At 46.9% G+C, this 20,097-nt stretch overlaps 1 protein-coding gene across 3 annotated transcripts in view; it reads left to right on the top strand.

Moving 5' to 3' along the window:
* The window catches only part of LARP4B (La ribonucleoprotein 4B), a 93,670-nt gene that overhangs the window by 62,074 nt on the left and 11,499 nt on the right, over positions 1 to 20,097 (top strand). For all 3 annotated transcript variants that reach the window (XM_078450504.2, XM_078450505.2, XM_078450503.2), the window contains exons 8-14: positions 1,153 to 1,256; positions 5,013 to 5,123; positions 6,588 to 6,641; positions 6,726 to 6,935; positions 9,448 to 9,554; positions 10,078 to 10,329; positions 14,454 to 14,499. In XM_078450504.2, the coding sequence (XP_078306630.1) occupies positions 1,153 to 1,256; positions 5,013 to 5,123; positions 6,588 to 6,641; positions 6,726 to 6,935; positions 9,448 to 9,554; positions 10,078 to 10,329; positions 14,454 to 14,499 (884 nt within the window). The remainder of the gene's footprint in view (positions 1 to 1,152; positions 1,257 to 5,012; positions 5,124 to 6,587; positions 6,642 to 6,725; positions 6,936 to 9,447; positions 9,555 to 10,077; positions 10,330 to 14,453; positions 14,500 to 20,097) is intronic.

Genomic DNA, 20,097 nt, shown 5'->3' with positions numbered 1-20,097 from the left:
TTGCTTAATTTTCGATTGCTTAATACACCAACCTTTCGTTACAGAGATAAATCCTGCTTGTCATGATTTATTACCATTTTTTAGATATTGTGGGATTCAATTTGGCAAAATTTGGTAAGAATTTTTAATCTGTATTCACAGGGGTATTGGTGCATAGTTTTCTTGCTTTTGATGTCTTTGTTTAGTTTATTGGAGAGCAGAGAACTTCTGGTTTCATGGGTTGAATTGGAGTGTGTTACCTTTGGTGTTTTGAAAGAGGTTGTCCTGTGGGATTGGTTTATGTTTTTCTTAAATATTTGATAGGATTCTCCAAGGACACTGTCTGGGCCTTGAGTTCTCTTTTAGATCCAGGCCTGTTCTGGTGACTGTCTTTTTAGGGTGTGCTTTGGTGGTGTGTATTGTTACGGATGTTTCTAGTTCATGTAAGTAGTCTAACTTATTAGTGTGAGCTTTTCGTATTTCCTTATGATCCTTTTAAATATGAATAGAACCTGTAGTAAAGTCATTCTTCCATTCCTGATGTTGCTAACTTGAGCTCGTCGGGGTGGACAGCACTGGGCCCCGATTCTGATCGTACACAATACGGTTTCGTAGACATGACACCTTAAAAACAAAATATAACGAAAAGGAGTGCATGTAAGCACTGGTGAGGTCTGATTCAGGCCTGTCCCTGTGTGCACACCATTGCCCCAACACCAGCTTCCTTGTGTTGACGGTGGGTGTATCGTCCCTGGAAAAAGCTGGGTGAGGCACATGTGGCACCTTCTTGTGAGTTTAAAATAGAAAGTCATAATAGGACAGAACATTATTTTATGATAGGGACTCGTGGAAATAGGAAGCCAGTTAACTCTGAGTTGTGATCTCCATTTAGTTGTTTTTCTTTAGAATCTGTGGTACAGGGTGTTAAATTTACTGTAGCTCTTAAAGGACTTTTTGAATTCCTATGTTCCTTTGTTTAGAGAACTGTAACATGCAGGACGGGTTTAAAAACTTCTGGTGGTTTGTGTCACAGTGACCCACTGTATGCGGGTTTCTTCGGTGCATTTAGTAAATATAACGTAGCACACTGCACAGGAGTGTTTATGACAGCGTACAAATGGTTAGGCAGCTTTAGTATTTGTGTTTTACCATTCATCCTTCTTCTCTTTGTAGCTTTACCTTTAGTCCAAGTGGACGAGAAGGGAGAAAAAGTAAGGCCAAATCAGAACCGCTGCATCGTGATACTGCGTGAAATCTCCGAGTCCACCCCTGTGGAAGTAAGTCCTCTCTCCTCCAAAGCACGCTTGCACGTTTTTTGTGTGGGTTTTTTGTTTATTTTTGTGTATCTCTGTGTTTTGGGGGGGGTATATTTTTGAGAATATGCACAGCGATGCTTTCTTCGCGGGACCTACACGCTGATAGTGCCCCAGAACTCCACTGCGTACTTCACGCTACACAGTACAGGAGGGTTGGTAACTCACTATTTAGAAGTTAAAAGTGAGAAAGGTTTAAATACTCGTTAAAAATAATAAACCCACAAGTTAAGACGAGGAACAGGTTTTTATGTTAAGTAAGTTTTCAGGACAAGCATCTCCACGATGAGAGGGGAACTCGGAATTGTCGAGAGCATGTGCGGTAACGAGTGCCTGGACCGGCCGGCTGGCCTGCCCACATCAGGGCTGATGCTGGCACAGGGGGAGGCAGGCACGTCCCTTCCGTGGAAACGGGGCCTGGAGATCAAAACTTGAGTAGTACCGACTTAGGCGGTAATTTTAGGAAACTACAGTATTTGATAGCTTAAGAGTCCTGAAGAGTGACGTGCTGTCACTGCTTTGCTGGAAAATGTGTTACTCGTGCAGATGCTCATGCTGGGCGCGTTGTGTAAACCCTGCAGGCCAGTGGAACCCGCTGGCCACACCTGGGACGATGAAAAGCCGTGAGGTGGGGCTCTCACAGAGGCGGCTCTTGGCCTGGTTAGAGCGTGCCGGCTGGCTGCTGTGCGGACACTTCAAGACCCAGGAAGTTTGCTTTGTTAGTCCTGGGTCTTCCATGAGTTAGGCCTGGGTCATTCATGCTGTGGACATTCTCTACCTTCTCCGTAGGGAAGATAGAGTAGTGTACGTGCAGGCTTAGGAAGGACAGTTCCTGGTGGAGTGTAACAAAGGTGAGAGTTCTAACAAATCTCTGATAGGATTAAAAAATCACACCTTCTTGCGTATGGCACTGTTCTAGCAGGGTTTACTTTCTGTTCAACTGAGGCTCGTTTTTACTCATTCTGTATTATAGTATGTGAAGAAAAAGAAATTGCATTGAATTTTTGGTCCTCTTTTTAAGGTTCCAAATATGAAGGATCATCCTGTTTCTTCCTGCCAGTTTGGGTGCCTGTATTAACTCACAATAGTATTTAAGACATAAGTCCTGTAAGATACTTGTAAAGACTCTAACCAAGAAGAATTTTCTACTTTTCACTGCGGACACTGATCGTGGTGTATTTATATTATTCCAAACAGCATATCCTACACGTGTTGTAAAACTTGAACCATGGAAATTTTAAGAGAGAAGGCTCAGAGGAAACTATGATAAATTAAACGTTGACCAAGTAAAGAAACGGGGACAGATGTGGTCATGCGAAGCCGAGTGAGAGGACAGGAGGCCGCCCCGAGCACAGTTGGCAGAGAGCCCCTCTTGGGGGCCGGTGGCCAGCAGTCTTCGGAAAGCAGCCATGTGCTTGTTGGTGCTCAGAAAAGTTTTTAAATTATAGTTGATTTGGGCGATGAACTGTCTTTTATCAGATGGCCCTGTTTTCCCTGGCAGTATTTTGCTCTGGAATCGACTTTGGTGTTAACATAGCCGCTGCAGCTTTGTTGTGTTACTGTAGGCACAGCGCATCATCTTTGTGTTAACGTAGCCCGTCCGTGTCTTCGTGGTTAGCGGGCACTTCTTGTGACCCTCCCACAGTTGGGTCGCGCCTTCCTTACCCCAGAGATCTCTGCTTCTGAGTGCGGAGCTGGCGCCATTATCCTGGAAGTGACTAACTGTGTGATTGGGTTGAAATCTAGCATCTTGCTGCTTGTTTTCTTTGTCTATACTGTTCTTGTTTTCTTGCCTCCCTTTGTTTTGGGTTAACGTGGTTTTTATCTCCCTTTTTGGCTTATTAGATATAACTCTTTGTTTTGTTTTAGTGGCGGCTTTTACGGTTTGTAGTCGACACCTAAGTGTATCAGCATCTGCCTTTACTTAATATAGTACCACTTGTTCACCTTTCTGGGATGGTCTCCCACTTCTCACGCCCGTCTGTGCTCAGAAATTCTGTGTAGTCCTAAACCACATAGTGCTTTGTTGTTGTGCTTGCTTTAAACGAGTCAGTTTTCTTTTAAAGAGATTAAAAATAAGAAAGATGTGTTTCATATTTATCCACCATGTACCATTTACAGTGCTTTTCATCCCACGTCTAGATCTAGACTTCCTTTTAGCTTCCTTTCTGCCTGGGTATTCCTTTATTTCTTGGGATGCAGGTCTCCTGGTAGTGAGTTTTTTCAGCTTTTGTGTGTTTGAGAAAATGTCTATTTTACTGTCCTTTATAAAAGATATTTTCTCTGGGTGTAGAATCCAGGATTGACAAGATTGTTTATCCTTCCTGCGTTTTGAAGATGTTCTTCTGTGTTCTGGTGTGCGTTGTTTCTGAGGATGGGTCCTTCATTTTTGTCTCCATTCCTCTGTATGTAGTGACTGTTCTTTTTTCTTACTGCCTTGAAGATTTTAGGCAATTTGATTGTGATACACCTTGATGTAGCTGGTAAGTTTCTTGTACTTGAAGTGTCCTGAGCTATTATTTCTTCAAATAGTTTTTCTCTTCTCCCTTCTTTTTTTTTTTTTTTTTTTTTCCAAAGTTCTAACTAACCATTAATCCTACTTAGTGCATTTTTCATTCCAGAAGTTCATTTTGGGTCTTTCTTTCTTTCTTCTTCCATATCTCTATTGAACATGTTCAGTCTTTACTTTTGTGAATATAGAATATATGTCTAACAACTATTTTAATATCCTTGCCTTTTAATTCTGTCATCTGTATCAGTTCGGGGTCTAATTTGATGGACTTCCCTCCCTTAGGTCATATTTTCTCATTTCTTTGTGTATCTGGTGAATTTTGAATGGAGGCCAGGCATTTGGATTTTGTGTTATTGGGTCCTGAATGTCTTTGCATTCTTCCCCTGTAGTCATTTTTGAGCTTTGTTTGAGGTTCAATTTGACCCTTTAGGCATATTGTTAGGTGGGAGCCAGGCTGCCTTCACTCCAGGCCGGTTCTTCGTTCTTCCGCACACTGCAGCCGGGCCCTTCTGTGTGCACTGCCTGAGGTCCTGTGAGTTGGGAGTTTTTCCCACTGTGTCTGGTGGGGAGACACTCCCCCACCCCCGTCCCGGCAAGCTCTGCTGCTGTTCCCTCTGGTCACTTCAGGGGCTGTTGATGCACACCGAGCCCCACTGAGAGCCCTGGACTCGTGGGGATGGGTCAGCGCTCACCTCCTGGCACTGAATTGTGGGGTCTCCGTGGGGACTCCGGGCCCAAGCTGGGCACTCGCGGGCTCATCTGCCCTGTATGGCCTGAGCTCTGCTTTCTGAAACTGTCTTTTCCTACATTTTGTCTTTGGTTTTGGGGAGCATAAATCTGGCCCGTCTTGGCCAAAACCAAAAGTTCAGCTAATGTTTAAATTTCTCAGGTTACCACCCTCCTTCCCCAGGTGTGTAGTTACCAGCTCTCTAGTGCAGTGCAGCGATGTCAGCACGTTAATTTACCTTAAAGGGACCTTGGTCCTAAGAAAAGCACTTGGTACGTAGTGGATTTACTTTCTGTGGCAGTGGGGACCTGATTCTGGAAGCCACACTCAGCACCTCTGCTCTTCTGGAAGAGGTTTACTAGCCATCAGTATGTTGGACTCTGTGTCTAAGAATCTGTCCTCCAGTGTCCATACCGTTTCTATTTGGTAAGGACAGATGCGGCGTAGCCGAGAATTAATTTCTGCCTCTCTGTCCCTGTAGGAAGTAGAAGCACTGTTCAAAGGAGACAATTTACCGAAATTCATAAACTGTGAATTTGCCTATAATGATAATTGGTTTATTACATTTGAAACAGAAGCTGATGCACAGCAGGTAAGTCCTTCCCACCGCTGTTGAAGCCCAGCGTTACCAGTACTTAATACTTAACCTAAGTTGTACATAGGGGGCCTGACTGTGGGTGTTGAGATTACTGTTGCATTGTGGCGCTAAGTTTGATGATATAAAGTGCAGGGGAAATCATGTTGTAGAAACTGAAATAGGTGTGTTTGTGCAGATAGTTTTTGTAGCAATATGTAAAACGTATGACGTTATTTCTTAAGGACATGTAAGATGAGCAGCATGTGAAAATGAGTTCTTTTCTTTTATGTTTTCTTTTCTCCGGCGGAGAAAAGTTTTAATACTTGGAAAGTGTTTTGGGAAATTGGAACACCACCTTAACTTTCACCAGGTGTCCCTGTGTGTCGTAAGACAGTTGAAACGGCCCTGCGGCCCTCTGGGAGGAGAGGCAGGGAGTTATGATGGTCTCTCTGCCCTTCAAGGAGGAGTCTTGCTGGGGGAAACGTTAACGTGCTTAAAGGGATTGCCAGTACGGGTGGCTCTTGAACAGCGTGGAGGTTAGGGATGCCGACCCGCATGGTGGGGAGTCCACGTGTAATGATTGATTCTCCGAAGTGTGAACTGTTGCTAGTCTACTGTTGGGCTGCCTGAAGTCTTCCTGATAACATAAACAATTGACTAACTCCTACCTTGTCTCTTATATACTGTGTTCTTAGAATAAAATAAGCTGGAGAAAATACTGCTAAGAAAATCATAAGTAGGAGAAAATGCATTTGTAGTACTGTCCTGTAGTTCTCGACAGTCTGCATGTGGGTGGCCCTTTGTGGTTCAAACCCGTGTTTGAGGGTCAGCTGTGTATATTACGTGTTACGTGACATGAATGCAATGAAGTTCAGAAGAGAGAAACCTGAAGGATGGGTGTTAATGGGCTGGAAGGGAAAGGACAGAGGAGGAGCTGGGCAGTTGGAGACAGGTAGGAGCTGTGAGCGCGGCAGGTGCGAGCTGTCCTCACCAGGAGGGCGCGTGCGACGGGCCCAGGTCAGATCAGGTGGCTCAGAGCCTTAAGGAGTGCACTTGGGAGAAGAATAAGGAGCCACGTAGGCAGGGACTTCGGAATATTGCAATCTCAGTGTTTTCTTCTCCTGAACTGTGTAATTCCATTTTCAGATTGGGGTTATGACTGGGGACTTGGTATCCATTGTTACCTGCAGGTCAGGACCCTTGGCTGGTGGCCTGTGGGAGGAGGCTCTACGGTGTCTGTTAGTCCTGCTCGAATCGTGGTCACATGTTGAGCATGAGACTGTTTGCTGGAGGCTCCCTCACTCTTAGAGGTTCTTTTCAGGAACCATTGACCCAGAGTAGGTTAAGATTCCCCATTCTAGGTTCTGTCCGTCGTATTTTGATGACCCCATTCCTTAGCTCAGGTAGTGAGTTACCTGCCAGTTCCTTGTGTTTCTAAGATGAATAACACAGTGGTATTGTGGATGGTTTTGCCCTCAGGCTTACAAATATCTTCGAGAAGAAGTCAAGACTTTTCAAGGAAAACCAATTAAGGTAAGCAAGACCACTCGTTAGACTCTCTGTATTTGCAAATCACTTCTTCAGTATTCTCACAGACACTTCTGTGTCTTCACACAGGCACGGATAAAAGCAAAGGCAATAGCTATAAACACATTTTTGCCAAAGAATGGATTTAGACCTCTGGACATGAGCCTTTACGCGCAGCAACGCTACACAGCCTCCTTTTACTTACCTCCGGTCTACAGCCCTCAGCAGCAGTTCCCCCTGTACAGCCTGATTGCTCCCCAGACGTGGTCGGCCACACACAGCTATCTTGATCCGCCGCTGGTGAGTCCTGCGGTGTTTGGAGCTTACGCAGCCGGAGGTTCTGCGGTGGGCACTGCACCAGGTGCTCAGAAGGGTGGGGCCCCGGGCCTCTAGGGGAACCGGACGGGTCTACAGTCTGCCGTGGTGAAACGGACCCTCGGGTCCTGTGGCAGACCTCAATTTAATCGGGAGATCAGTGTGCCGCTGTGTACACTGAAAAAGTTGAAGGCTCCGATCTTGATTCTTGGCGGGGTCCACCTGCCTTCCTGTGTAGCAGCACCTTCCTAAGCCGTGTAGTTCCAGTAAAACACAAAACGTGGTCCGAGCTTTGGGATGACGGGGTTACTTCTGAGCACAGGGGGTGCCAGGGGAGACACTTTTAAGGACTCACAGATGTTTTAACAGGCTTCTAACAGTGGAGGACAAGGAGACCTATAGCTTTATTCTTCCCACCAGCCCCAGACTGACTGGCCTGTGTAGTGGGTCCAGGTGGTTTTCCCCAGCTGTGTCGCTGGAGAGCTTAGAGAGGTCAGGCGGGCCCCAGCTGGGCATGGGACAGAATCAGGACTGTGATCAGCCCCGGTCGTTGGGCTCCCACCATGGACAGTGGGGATGGGCTGATGGACAGGCCCTCCTTGCATGAGGCCGCAGGGCAGGTGTCGGTGGGGCCAGAGACAGGGAAGGGCACAACGTGTGGAAGGTTGTATTTGGGAAGCCTCGAGGGTGTGACTATGGACTGAGCTGGGGAAAGCTGTGTGGGGCTGGGGTCACGTGGGGGACGCGGCAGAGGCCTGTGAGCCAGGCCCCACCATGTGGGGACGTCACGTGGGGCTCTTGTTAGAGAGGAGCAGCAACTCAGGTGGGGTTGGGGGTGTCCGTGCCTGTCGCACACGTGCAGATGAGCGTCCCTAAGAGCACGCAGCCTGGGAAAAACCATGGTGTCAGGCAGGCGGGCGGGAACTGGGAAAACGGGACGTGGACAGAATACTGTGAAGCTTACAGTGGGGGCTTACCTGGTGTGATGTCCTCTCTGCTGAGCTCATCAGGAGGTGGAAGGAAGGGGGCTGTAGGAGAGCCAGTGGGTGTGCGGGGGCACCGGGCGGCTGGCGTGCTGGGTGTCTCTGAGCTGAAATGGAGGCTGAGGCAGGGAGCTCAGAGGGGAAGCCAGGCTGTGTGGCGTCTCTGGTGTGTCCTGAGGCCGCGCACTCTGTGCCTGTGGCTTGTGGGGCCACAGGAGTAGGGAGAGGTGGTCATGGGCACCATCAGGGCCTGAGGTCTGGAGACACTGCAGACAAGGTTTCTCCCCCTCCCCCCCATGCTAAAAATGCTATGTTCTGTTGAAGGTACCAGTGGCCATGTGGCCGGCAGATCATGAGAGAACCGTAACGGGGAGTAGAGTCCTTGAGCTCTGGCATTGAAGAATTTCTCCAGGGGAGGCCAGCCGGCGCACTATGCTGTCTGCTTCCTCTGGAGTTACGTGGCTTTTCGGACCGCTCTCATCGCGTCTGTGCCTGTCTGGCACTAGGGGTCGGTTGGCCATTTCAGGTGGTTCCTTTGACCCTGGTTCAGGAATGAGGCCTTTTGCTTGCTCAAAAGCACACTGTCATTTGGAGCAGATGTGAAGAGATAGTACCTGTTCATTCTCAGCAAGTAATGTCAAATGATTGGGTTAGGGACTTATTTATTTATTTTTAAAAAATGTTTATTTTTGAGAGTGAGTGAGCAAGCATGGGTGGGGGAGGGGCAGAGAGAGAAAGGGAGACACAGAATCCAAAGCAGGCTCCAGGCTCTGAACTGTTATTGCAAAGCCTGACACGGGGCTCGAACTCACGAACTGTGAGATCATAACCTGAGCCAAAGTGAGACGCTTAACTGACTGAGCCACCTGAGTGCCCCCGAGGGACTAATTTATTTTTAAACTCTTGAGCAGAATTACTCAAATACCAGAGTTCTGTATGTAAGAGTACATACAGGAAATGATTTGTCACAAGTGGTCTTACCATGATTCACAATCTTACGTGAGTTAAAATCTAGTTCCTGTGTGATTGATAGATTTTTAAATAGTCTCACTCTGGCAGCTATTCTCAGATGGCATGTTGAGGATTCTCACAAAGTTCTAAGTGTATCTTTTGCCCCCAGAGTTTCCCCTCTGTTGCTTTTTTTTTTTTTTTTTTTTTTAACCAGCAAACAATTTTATTTGGTCCTAAGCTGTGTCTAACATCTGCTTTCTGTCACAGCGTATGCTTAGCTCCAGCCCCCACAGGTGTAGGTTGGCTTCCTTGGGGGGCTGTTCTGGGGAGGTCACCTTAGTCGGCCCAGAAGAAGGCCTCAGCCCCAGCCTGGTTCAGGAAATATCGGTCATTGGCAATAATCTAACACCATGTTCTTTTCATCCGGGAAATATTTCAAGCCTTAACTGGAGCAGAGCCTACTTGGCAAGTCGAGAAATAACTCCAACAACCATGAGGTGCACCGTTAGCCAGCGTGAAGGCTGTTTATGGCTTGCTGACTTGTTTGTTTTTAATGAATCTAGGTAACTCCATTTCCAAATACTGGATTTATAAATGGGTTTACGTCTCCAACCTTCAAACCTGCAGCGTCTCCTCTGACTTCGCTCAGACAGTACCCTCCAAGAAGCAGGCAAGTTCCACGAGTGGTGGAGACGTGGTGGCTCCCCGGGGTTTGTGGTAAGAGGTCTGCCACGCTGTGCTGTGCTCTTGAGTGGAGCAGAATGAGCCGTGTTGAAGCGGGGAGTCCTTCCCACTTGCTCGAGTCACGTTTAGTACATGGGGAAGCTCTTTCTGACGAGCTCTTGTGACACATGTGACCAGTGGAGATGAAACCGCTGGAAGCCTAGAATTGCACTGAGGTCATACCCTGAGATGTGTGCCGGAGTGCCTGCATAAGGCACAGGTGCTCTGCGGCTTGTGGCCGTGGGGGCCCGCTTTGAATTTGGACCTGGGCCGCCGCAACACAGAACGTCGATACTTTGTAGATTCGCATTAGTGGACATAGCATGCGTTAACTATTTCTTAAGTAACGTTTGTACTGTTTTTTTCTAAATAGAAAGTACCTTTTAGTTGAGTCATTTCATGTTAGCAAGGTCATTTTATGATGCCACGATGGCTTTAACACTGAGCATGTGCAAACCTTCTGTTTCCAGGAATCCTAGCAAATCTCATCTACGCCATGCCATTCCCAGTGCAGAGAGAGGACCTGGACTGTTAGAAAGCCCTTCGATATTTAACTTCACTGCAGACCGTCTAATTAATGGCGTTCGGAGCCCACAGGCACGGCCGACAGGTCCTCCTAGAACACGGATACAGAACCCTCCCGCCTACGCCAAGAGGGAGGTTGGGTCTGGTCGCGTGGAGCAGAGCAGTGCGGAATCTCCCCCTGGTTTAGGGAGAGGGAGGTGAGTCCTTGCGAGCTGCTATCAGACAGCCGCGGCCTGTCCCAGTAGGCTGTGAACGTCGTCCAGTGTCATCTCTGCAGGCGTGGTTTAGCATTTCCTCTTCAGATACAGTACACAGCATCAGATCAAAGGTTTTATGTAATTACTCAGAGGGTCACTCGAGAGCAGAGACTTGACAGGCTTCCTCTTCTTTATATAACATTGTGGAGAGAGCTGCAGGTGGACAGGAACCACGTTAGGTCACAGTTGTTGGTGGACACTTGGAGCTTTGCACACACCAGTGTCCACGCTGTGGGTCGGAGGCCTCCTCCCCCCCACCTCCCCGTGTAGGGGCCCAGCATCTCAGCCTTGCTCCATTTCCATGGTAGTGAGTGGGTTGTGCGCCAGGCAGACCAGGCTGTGGCAGACCAGACCATTTGTACTAAATGTATTTAGAAAAATAAGCCGTACTGGTGAAGCGGTGCCCGCTGGCCACACTCTGTGGAGATGTGCCCGTGCTGTCCGTGGGACACACACTAACACCTTGGGTCCCTCGGTGTCTGGTCGTTCCCGTGCCTCTGATGTTGGGCTGTGCCCAGGACCTCCGTACTTTTCCTTGAGGCAGCGTGCGTACCGTCCCGCCTCCTGCCCCTTCCTCCTCTGTTTGGGAGTAAGGTTAGAAGAGGCGGAGGTGAGTGCGTCGTCCGATTTGGTCTCTCGGTGGTCGGCTGTGCATGGGGCTGTCTGGAAGGAAATCCCTTCTGACAGGTAACCTGCACGGGTTCAGCCCGCCTAAGCATTTCTTTCACCAACTTGGAAAACTTTAGATGCACATGTTCGCAGTGTTGCACACCAGCACAGTGTCTGCACACAGAGGTTCCTGCAGTGTGGGCTCCTCTCTGTCCCTGGCGCTCTGGGGCATGTGAGGGGCCCAGAGGCACAGTGCACTGCATTGGTAGCACGTCAGTTTGCACGGTCTGGCCTGGGTGGGGCCGGGGGACTGAGTGGCTGGCTGCAGCCTGCCGCCACACATCACCAGGACATTTGCCGTAAAGTCAGCTCGATGGGTATTGGAGAGGTGAAGGTTGCTGAGGACACACAGAGCCTGCGGCCAGCCACGGGGCTGGGGGGGGGACAGCAGAGACCAGAGGCTTGCAGCAGGGCCTGCGGAGCTGAGGCCAGACCTGAAGGAGGCCACGCCTGCCACCTGGGTGATGCCTCGGGTGCCGGTCTGTCCTCCTCAGAAGACAGCTCAGAGGAAGTACCAGCGGGAGGGCAAGTCCATAGGCCCACTCTCTGCCTCCCCATCTCCCTCTGGCGTCTTGGGAAAAGCTCCACAGGAAGCGTCCTGGCAGTGGAAGGACAGGGCCACCTGGCGTCGCGGAAACTGAGGGGCACCCGGCTGACCCATGTGGGCCACCTCTGGCCACACAGTCACGTGTGCTCTTGCTCTGCGGTAGGACTTTGCAGGACAGCAGGAACCGCCTTGCGCTTTTCCCAACGGAGGGCTACCCTCACCCTCCAGACTGCGGCTGCCCCCGTGGGACATCCTGGTGCTCACGCCTGCCATGTCAACAGACAGGGTGTTGGTGCCTAGGCGTCTTCAGCTGGAGGGGAAGCCAAAGTGGCTGTGTCCCCCGCCGGTGCCCCTGTACCAGCAACCCTCTTTCTCTTAGGTTTTGTTTTCTGTTTTAATTTTTTTTAATGTTTATTTATTTTTGAGAGAGAAAGAGACGGCATGAACAGGGGAGGGGCAGAGAGAGGGAGACACAGAATTCAAAGCAGGCTCCAGGCTCTGAGCTGTCAGCACAGAGCCTGACACAGGGCTCGAACCCACGAACCGTGAGATTGTGACCTGAACCAGAGTTGGACACTTAACTGACTGAGCCACCCAGGTGTCCCTCTTTTTCTTAGGTTTTGTTTCATTTTCCTTTAACTTTGTTGGGTGGTAAGGAGCAATATGAGGGGCCCTGGCAGCCCCCTGGGACCACTTGTGGTTCTCCCACCCTGTGTGGCAGTGACCGCCAGCTGGGTTCAGGTGTGTCACGTGCTGAGAGCGACTGCCAGGCTCAGAGTTGTGGGCCCAGGAAGGAAGCACGGTGCTGGTGAAAAGTCAGGTGTGATAGCGAAGAGTCCTCCCGCCTATGCTCCACGCTCCAGCCCTGTGCCACCCACGCTCACCTTGGAGCCCGTGTTACGTCTCCTGAGGTAGGACTGTCCTCTGAGGACACTCTGGCCCTGGTCGGGTGGCCCGGGCACCATGTCCACAGACATGCCTGTGGTGCGGACACAGTGGTGGAGGCCCAGCCAGGACAAAAAAAGGTCAGTGCTGTCAGCCAGCCAGGGCCCACCGGTAGGGACACACGGGCCAGGCGTGGTGGCAGGGCCCCAACGTGATCGCTGCACCCCTGGGGCCCTGGCCCGAGATAGATGCACCTCTTCTCTCCCGGCTGTCGGGGTCTCGTCTGAAGTGCTGTGTGCGTCGCAGGTGTGTGCACGCTGTCTCTTCCCCGGGCCTCCTCCCAAGGGCTCCTCGTCACCATACGTTGAGGGCGAGTCTCTGCGAGGCTTTTGTCCAGCCAGACCCTGAGCCTCCTGCTGCAGAGCTATTTCTGCCTCCAGACACAGGATGCAGCAAATGTTGCTTGAAGTTCTAGGTCTGGAAAGATTCCCCTGCACACTGGTCTTGGGGAGCACTTTTGATTGTGGAGTGGAGTGGAGGGGTCCACACGCTGCACAGCTGTCCCTGGTGCTAGTCTGGAACTGACCACCCTGCCCCCCGCCCCCCCCCCGACCCCCATCACTGTTCTCAGGGACTCCCCGTGAGGAGGCCTCAGCAGTGGACCGAGAGCTGTTGCTGGCGTTTGTGCTTTTCCCTGGGGCTCAGTGCCCCATTTCTGATGGGCAGCTCGAGTCCATGGTCACTTGCTGTCCCATGGTCCGGCATGTAGTCTCCACTGGGAGCCAGTTGAAAGCAGGACCTTTCTGGAGTACTTTCTAAAGGAAAGGGTGTGGCTTTGCTCCGAAGTCCTAGAAGTTTGCACTGTTGCTTCTCCTAGAGGGTCTAGCCAGAGGCCCCAGAATGTCCTTTTTCGGCACAAAAGTGGAAGGCTCTCAGCCTGTCCTAATTAGCTAGGCCATCCTGGGCAAGGCTGCTTGTGGGTTTTGTGTAAAGGAAAGGAATTGGTCAAGATTATTTCTTTGAACTCCTTTCCAGCTTACACTGTACAAGTGTATTCAGTTGAAATGACAAAGGGATAAGTAAGTAAAGACAACTCTAAATGAGAGTTACTCTGAACTCTTAGGCCACATAAGCCCATCCACAGCATGAAAGTATGCTATGGACTCCGGGCGCTTGCCCACAAAGACCTAGAGCCTTGTGCATGCAGCCAGCTGCTGGGGATAGGCAATGCCTGGGGTTTGGAAACCCTGGAGTAGACCATTGGTAGTGGGAGGGGCTGACACGGTGGGTCATGTTGGGGCTGAGAGGGAGAGCAGGCCATGCTACTTCGGGGTCTTTCCATTTTAATGATTCATCTGATACATTTCATTACCAGTGTTTAACAGTTCACCTGGATGGCCCATTGTCAGGTTTTATATATCTTGTCATTTCAACTGAATGGACGTTCAGGTATTTCTATCATAACAAAAATTCTAAATGAGTATTAGGAAAACTTTGTCAGTAAATGTTTTTTTTCTTTTTTCTTTTTGTTTTTCTTTAAGTTCCTATCTAGACATCACTTGTAGTCTTTTACTATGAAATTATTATTTTGCTTATATTTCTTAAAGTTGGGGTTAAAAAAGCATTTTCTTAATGTTTATTTTTGAGAGAGACAGAATGAGAGCGGGGGAGGGTCAGAGAGAGAGGAAGACACAGTATCCGAGGCAGGCTCCCGGCTCTGAGCTGTCAGCACAGAGCCTGACACGGGGCTCGAACCCACGAACTGTGAGATCATGACCTGAGCTGAAGTTGGTCGCTTAACTGACTGAGCACCCAGGTGCCCCTAAAGTTGGGGTTTTATAATCAAAAGTCATCTGTAAAAGATTACAAAGGAATAAAGACTGAATAAGTGTGCACGTACCTGTGCTCAGTGAAAAATCTTCCCGGTGGGGAAAAATTAGTCTTTTGCTTTCCTCTTTTCTAGGAAGAATTCCTTTGGTTACCGGAAGAAACGGGAGGAGAAGCTGACAGTGAGTACATCTAGTCCGTGGCACTTTTGCAAGACTCTTAAGCCTAATTCATATTAAATGTGAGATTTAACTACATGAATGAAGGTTAAGAGGTTTTCTCTTAATCTGATATGCATCAGGTGATAACTGACATTATTGCAGCCTAAAGAGGAGAAGTTGGAGGCGACTGTAAAATACTGGTCACTAAAGAGTCTGGAATGTCACCACACCGTGACAGTGTGTGTGCTGTGCAGTAGGCACAGCCAAGACCACAGTGTGCACACACGGTGGTCTACACACACATTGTGCGTTTTCTGTGTGTGGATAACTGGACAGTACTAGTTAAATGAACTGAATTTAATAGTTCTGGCAAGCAGAATAAACTTTCCTATGTAGGAATTAGTGCATCAGTATTTTTCATTCAAAACCCTTAACTTTGTATCTCCTATGTGGAAAGCATTACTGCCTTGTGCTCTAATGGTCAGAACAACCCCACTAAGGGTGGGCCCGAGCGAACGCTGCGTACTGGAGGCATGGCCACATTTGCTTGGGTTGATTATGTAGCTCCTCCTATAGATAATGCTTCTGGGCTTTGGTGTGGGGTTGGATCCATACCTTTCTATGTGAAGTATGCCAGCTTAGCTCATGTGGACCTGTGGGTGGATGGAAGGATGTCCATCCTTGCACTTCAAGGACTGGAAGGACCTTCAGTAGATTCTTGGTCCACCCCCTGAGCCAGTGAGTATGTGCTCTCCTGTCACACAAGGTACATTTTCTCTGTCTAGTTAGAAAGTACAGATAAGTAGTTAATAAAACAGTCGTAATTCTGTTGTGTTGGTTGATTTAGTCTAGGTTTTGGTGAACCCTTTGGTGAGGCAGTTTAAATTGGCTGATTACAGTTGGAATTAATGAATTCTTCTAACATTTGGACTAACAAGACTGGTATCAGAGTATGTCTTCAGATATTAGTTCCCTGAACTGAATTACTCTCAATTGGTTACTAAATTGCCTTCAGAGGGGACATTTATTCCTGTTGCATTTTGCATACCTGACTCACGTGTTCATACCAGGGAGCCTCTTAGAAGGCCAGGCCCATGATGCAGGTGCATTTATTAAGGGGAGTGCACCTGTGGCTGCGTTGGAACGTTCTGGTGACTTCAGGAATTTAGAGACTATGATAGCGCATGTGTACTTGGACCAACCAGGTTGTGGGAGCAGGGCCTCATTCACCTCGTCTCAAGCTGTTCAGATCCTAAAACACTGTTAAACACTGCATTCAAGACGGGACCTCACCTGAAGGCACTGCCATTTTGTAACTCCCGCATCTAGACAGTGCTGCCTACCTGAGTACTCCTGCAAAATCAAGATTTAGTAACATTTTTGTGAAATCTGAATTCCTGGAAATGTGGTCTTCTAAAAACCTGTGTTCATCTCAGAAAAATGCAGATGTTTACAATAAAACCTCTGAAACCTGCTTTGAGGTCACAGGCTGCTGCATAACTTAGGGCTTTGGGGAGTTACAGAGAGCACAGAGCAGCTGAGTGGATGGTAAGCGTAAGCTGGGTTCTGACGGTGAGTCACCAAAACGCACCTGAACCGTAGACCATAGGAAAGGCGAGAGGCAGGTAGGGATGCCCCAAAGAGATAGTGGGGATTGTTTTTTTAACTTGTAGTGCATTTTATTTGTGTATTTAAAGTTTTGTCGGGAGTTAAAGTGTTCCGTTAGTTTCAGGTGTACAGTCTAGTGATTCGACACTTCCATATGTCGCCCGTGCTCGTCATGACAAGTGCCCTCATGTCCATCCCCCACTTCTTTCGTCCCCTCTGGTAACCAGCTTTGTTCTTTATAGTTAAGAGTCTGTTTCTTGGTTTGCTTCTCTCTCTTACTTTTTTCCCTGTGCTTGTTTGTTTCTTAAATTCCACATATGAGTGAAATCCTATGGTATTTGTCTTTCTCTTACTATTTCACTTAGCATTGCACTCTCTTGCAAATGGCAAGATTTCATTTCTTTTTTTTTTTTATAGCTGAGTAAAATTCCATTGTATACATGTTGCCTCTTTATCCCTTCATCTGTCACTGGACACTTGGGCTCTTTCCATAGTTTGGCTACTGTAGATAATAAACATCAGGGTGCATGTATCCCTTTGAATTAGTATTTTTGTATTCTTTGGATAAATACCCAGTAGTGCAATTGCTGGGTTGTAGGGTAGTTCTATTTTTAACTTTTTGAGGAACCTCCATACTGTTCTCCAGTGCGGCTGCACCAGTTTGCATTCCCCCCAGCAGTGCAAGAGGTTCCCCTTTCTCTGCATCCTCACCAACACCTGATGTTTCACGTGTTGTAAATTTTATCCATTCTGACGGGTGTGAGGTGGTATCTCCTTGTCGTTTTGATTTGTATTTCCCTGATGATGAGTGATGTGGAGCACCTTTTCATATGTCTGTTGGCCATCTGGATGGCTTCTTTGGAGAAATGTCTGTTCATGTCTTCTATTTATTCATTGGATTATTTGTTTTTAGGGTGTTGAGTTTTATAAGTTCTTTATGTATTTTAGATACTAAATCATTGGATTTGTCATTTTCAGGTATCTTCTCCCATTCCAAAAGTCGTCTTTTATTAGGTTTGTAGTTTGTTTCTTTCACCGTGCAGAGCTTTTTGTCTTGATGAAGTTGCAGTAGTTTATTTTTGCTTTTGTTTCCCTTGCCTCAGGAGATGTATCTAGTAAGGAGTTGCTATGGCCAGTATCAAAGAGGTTACTGCCTGTGTTCTCTTCTAGAATTTTTATGGTTTCAGATGTCACATTTAGGTCTTAAATCCATTTTTAATTTATTTTTGTGTATGGTGTAAGACAGTGGTCCAGTTTCATTCTTTTGCATGTTGCTGTCGAGTTTACTCAAGACTATTTGTTGAAGAGACTGGTTTTTTTCCCCCATTGGCTTTTCTTTCCTGCTTTGTCACAGATTAATTGACCACACAGTTGTGGGTTTATTTCTGGGTTTCCTATTTTGTTCTTGGTTTATTTCTGGGTTTCCTATTCCATTCTTTTGATCTCTGTGTCTGTTTATGTGCCAAATACCATACTCTCTTGATTACTATAGCTTTGTAATATAACTTGAAGTCCAGAATTGTGATGCCTCTAGCTTAGCTTTTCTTTTTCAAGGTTGCTTTGGCTATTCGGGGTCTTTTGTGGTTCCATATAAATTTTAGGCTTGTTTGTTCTAGCTCTGTTATTTTGACAGTGGTTTAATCAAATGTGTAGATTGCTTTGGGTAGCTTGGACATTTTAACAGTATTCTGACCCACGAGCATGGGATGTCTTTCCATTTCTTTGTGTCCTTTTCAGTTTGTCTCACCAGTGTTTTATAATTTTCAGAGTGTAGGTCTTACACCTCTTTGGCTAGGTTTATTCCTAGGTATCTTACTGTTTTTGGTGCATTTGTGGTGTTTTTTTAATGTTTGGTTTTTTAAAAAATTGTTTTTAAATGGTTTTATTTTTGAGAGAGAGTATGAGTAGGCGAGGGGCAGAGAGAGAGGGAGACACAGAATCCGAAGAAGGCTCCAGGCTCTGCGCTGTCAGCACAGAGCCCGACACGGGGCTCAAAGTTGTGAACCACGAGATCATGATCTGAGCCGAAGTAGGATGCTTAACCAATGGAGCCAACCAGGTGCACCATTTTTAATGTTTATTTTGAGGGAAAGCGTGTAGGCAAGCAGGGAAGGGGCAGACAGAGAGGGAGAGAGAGAATCCCAAGCGGGCTCTGCAGTCAGTGCGGAGCCCAGTGTGGGGCTTAATCTTACGAACTTGAGCTGAAACTGAGAGTTGGACACTTAACCGACTGATCGATTCAGGCAACACAAGTTTTCCTTTTCTTTTCTTCTCTTTCTTTCTTTCTTTCTTTCTTTCTTTCTTTTCTCTCTCTCTCTCTTTTCCTTCCCTTTCCCTTTCCCTTTCCCTTTCCCTTTCCCTTTCCCTTTCCCTTTCCCTTTCCCTTTCCCTTTCCCTTTCCCTTTCCCTTTCGAGAGAGACAGCATGTACCTGTGATCAGGGAAGGGGAAGAAAGGGAGATAGAAAATACTAAGATGGAGCCCAACGCGGGGTTTGATCTCCTGACCGTGAGATCATGACCTGAGCCAAAATCAAAAGTCAGACATTCGACCAGCTGAGCCATCCAGGAGCCGTGGCGTATAGTTTTTCATAACATCACTGTGATGTTGGTTGGTATTTCTCCTTTCTCATTTGTGAATTTATTTTTTGGGGTCCTTTCTCTTTTTTTTGATAACTCTGGGGGGTTTATCCATTTTGTTAATTTTTTCAAAGAACCAGCTCCTTGTTTCATTGATCTGTTTTTTTTTTTTAAGCTTCTATATCATTTATTTCTGCTCTAATCTTTATTATTTTCCTCCTTCTGCAGGCTTGAGGCTTTGTATGTTCTTTTTCTAGCTCTCTTAGGTGTCAGGTTAGATGTTTATTAGAGATTTTGCTTGCTTCTTGATGTAGCCCTGTATCGCTACATACTTAACTGTTTTAAACCACTTTTGCTGCATCCCAAAGGTTTTGGACCGTTGTTTTCATTTTCATTTATTTCTATGTGTGTGTGTGTGTGTTTAATTTCTTTGATTTCCTGGTAAACCCATGCATTCTTTAGTAGCATGTTCTTTAACCTCCATGTATTTGAGAGCTTTCTAATTTTTTTCTTGTGGTTGACTTCCTAGTTTCATAGTGTGGTCTGAAAATATGCATGGTATTTGTATTTGTTGTTTTTGTTTTTGTTGAATCCTGATTTGTGACCCAGTATGTAATGTATTTTGGAGAATGTCCTGTGTGCACTTAAAAAGAATGTGTATTCTGCTGCTTTAGGATGGAATGTTGTCAATGTGTCTATTAAGTCCATTTGGTGAGTAGGTCATTTAAGGCTACTGTTTCCTGGTTGGTTTTCTGCTTAGATGATTTGTCCGTTGCTGTAGGTTGGGTGTTAAAGTCTCCTATTATTACTATATTATTATCGATTAGTCCCTTTTTGTTTGTTATTAATTGATTTAGCTCTTCTTGTTGGAGAGACCCCTTTATTATGATACAGTGCCCTTCTTCATGTCTTGTTAGTCTTTGGTTTAAGATGTAGTTTGTCTGATACAAGCTTGGCTACGCTGGCTTTCTTTTGACGTCCATTAGCATGATAGATGGTTCTCCATCTCCTCACCTTTTTTTTTTTTTTTTTTTTAATGTTTTTAACGTTTTATTTATTTTTGAGAGACAGAGACAGAGCACGAGCAGGAGAGGGAGACACAGAACCCGAAACAGGCTCCAGGCTCCAGGCTCCAAGCTGTCAGCACAGAGCCCAACATGGGGCTCAAACTCAACAAATTGCAAGATCATGACCTGAGCCAAAGTCAGACGCTCAACCTACTGAACCACCCAGGCGCCCCTCCATCCCCTCACTTTCAATCTGCCAGGTGTCATTTCAGTCTGAAATGAGTCTGCTGCAGGCAGCATATAGATTTTTTTTTAATCCATTCTGATAATGTCTTTTGATTGGAGTGTTTATTCCATTTATATTCAAAGTAATTATCGAGAGATACGTATTTAGTGCTGTCTTATTACTTGTTTCATTGTTTCTGG

Source organism: Panthera onca, chromosome B4 (genome assembly GCF_046562875.1).
Source record: "Panthera onca isolate mPanOnc1 chromosome B4, mPanOnc1 haplotype 2, whole genome shotgun sequence".
Classification (NCBI taxonomy): domain Eukaryota; kingdom Metazoa; phylum Chordata; class Mammalia; order Carnivora; family Felidae; genus Panthera; species Panthera onca.
The sequence above is the reverse complement of the archived record's forward strand: the minus strand, read 5'-3'. Positions and strand labels throughout refer to the sequence as shown.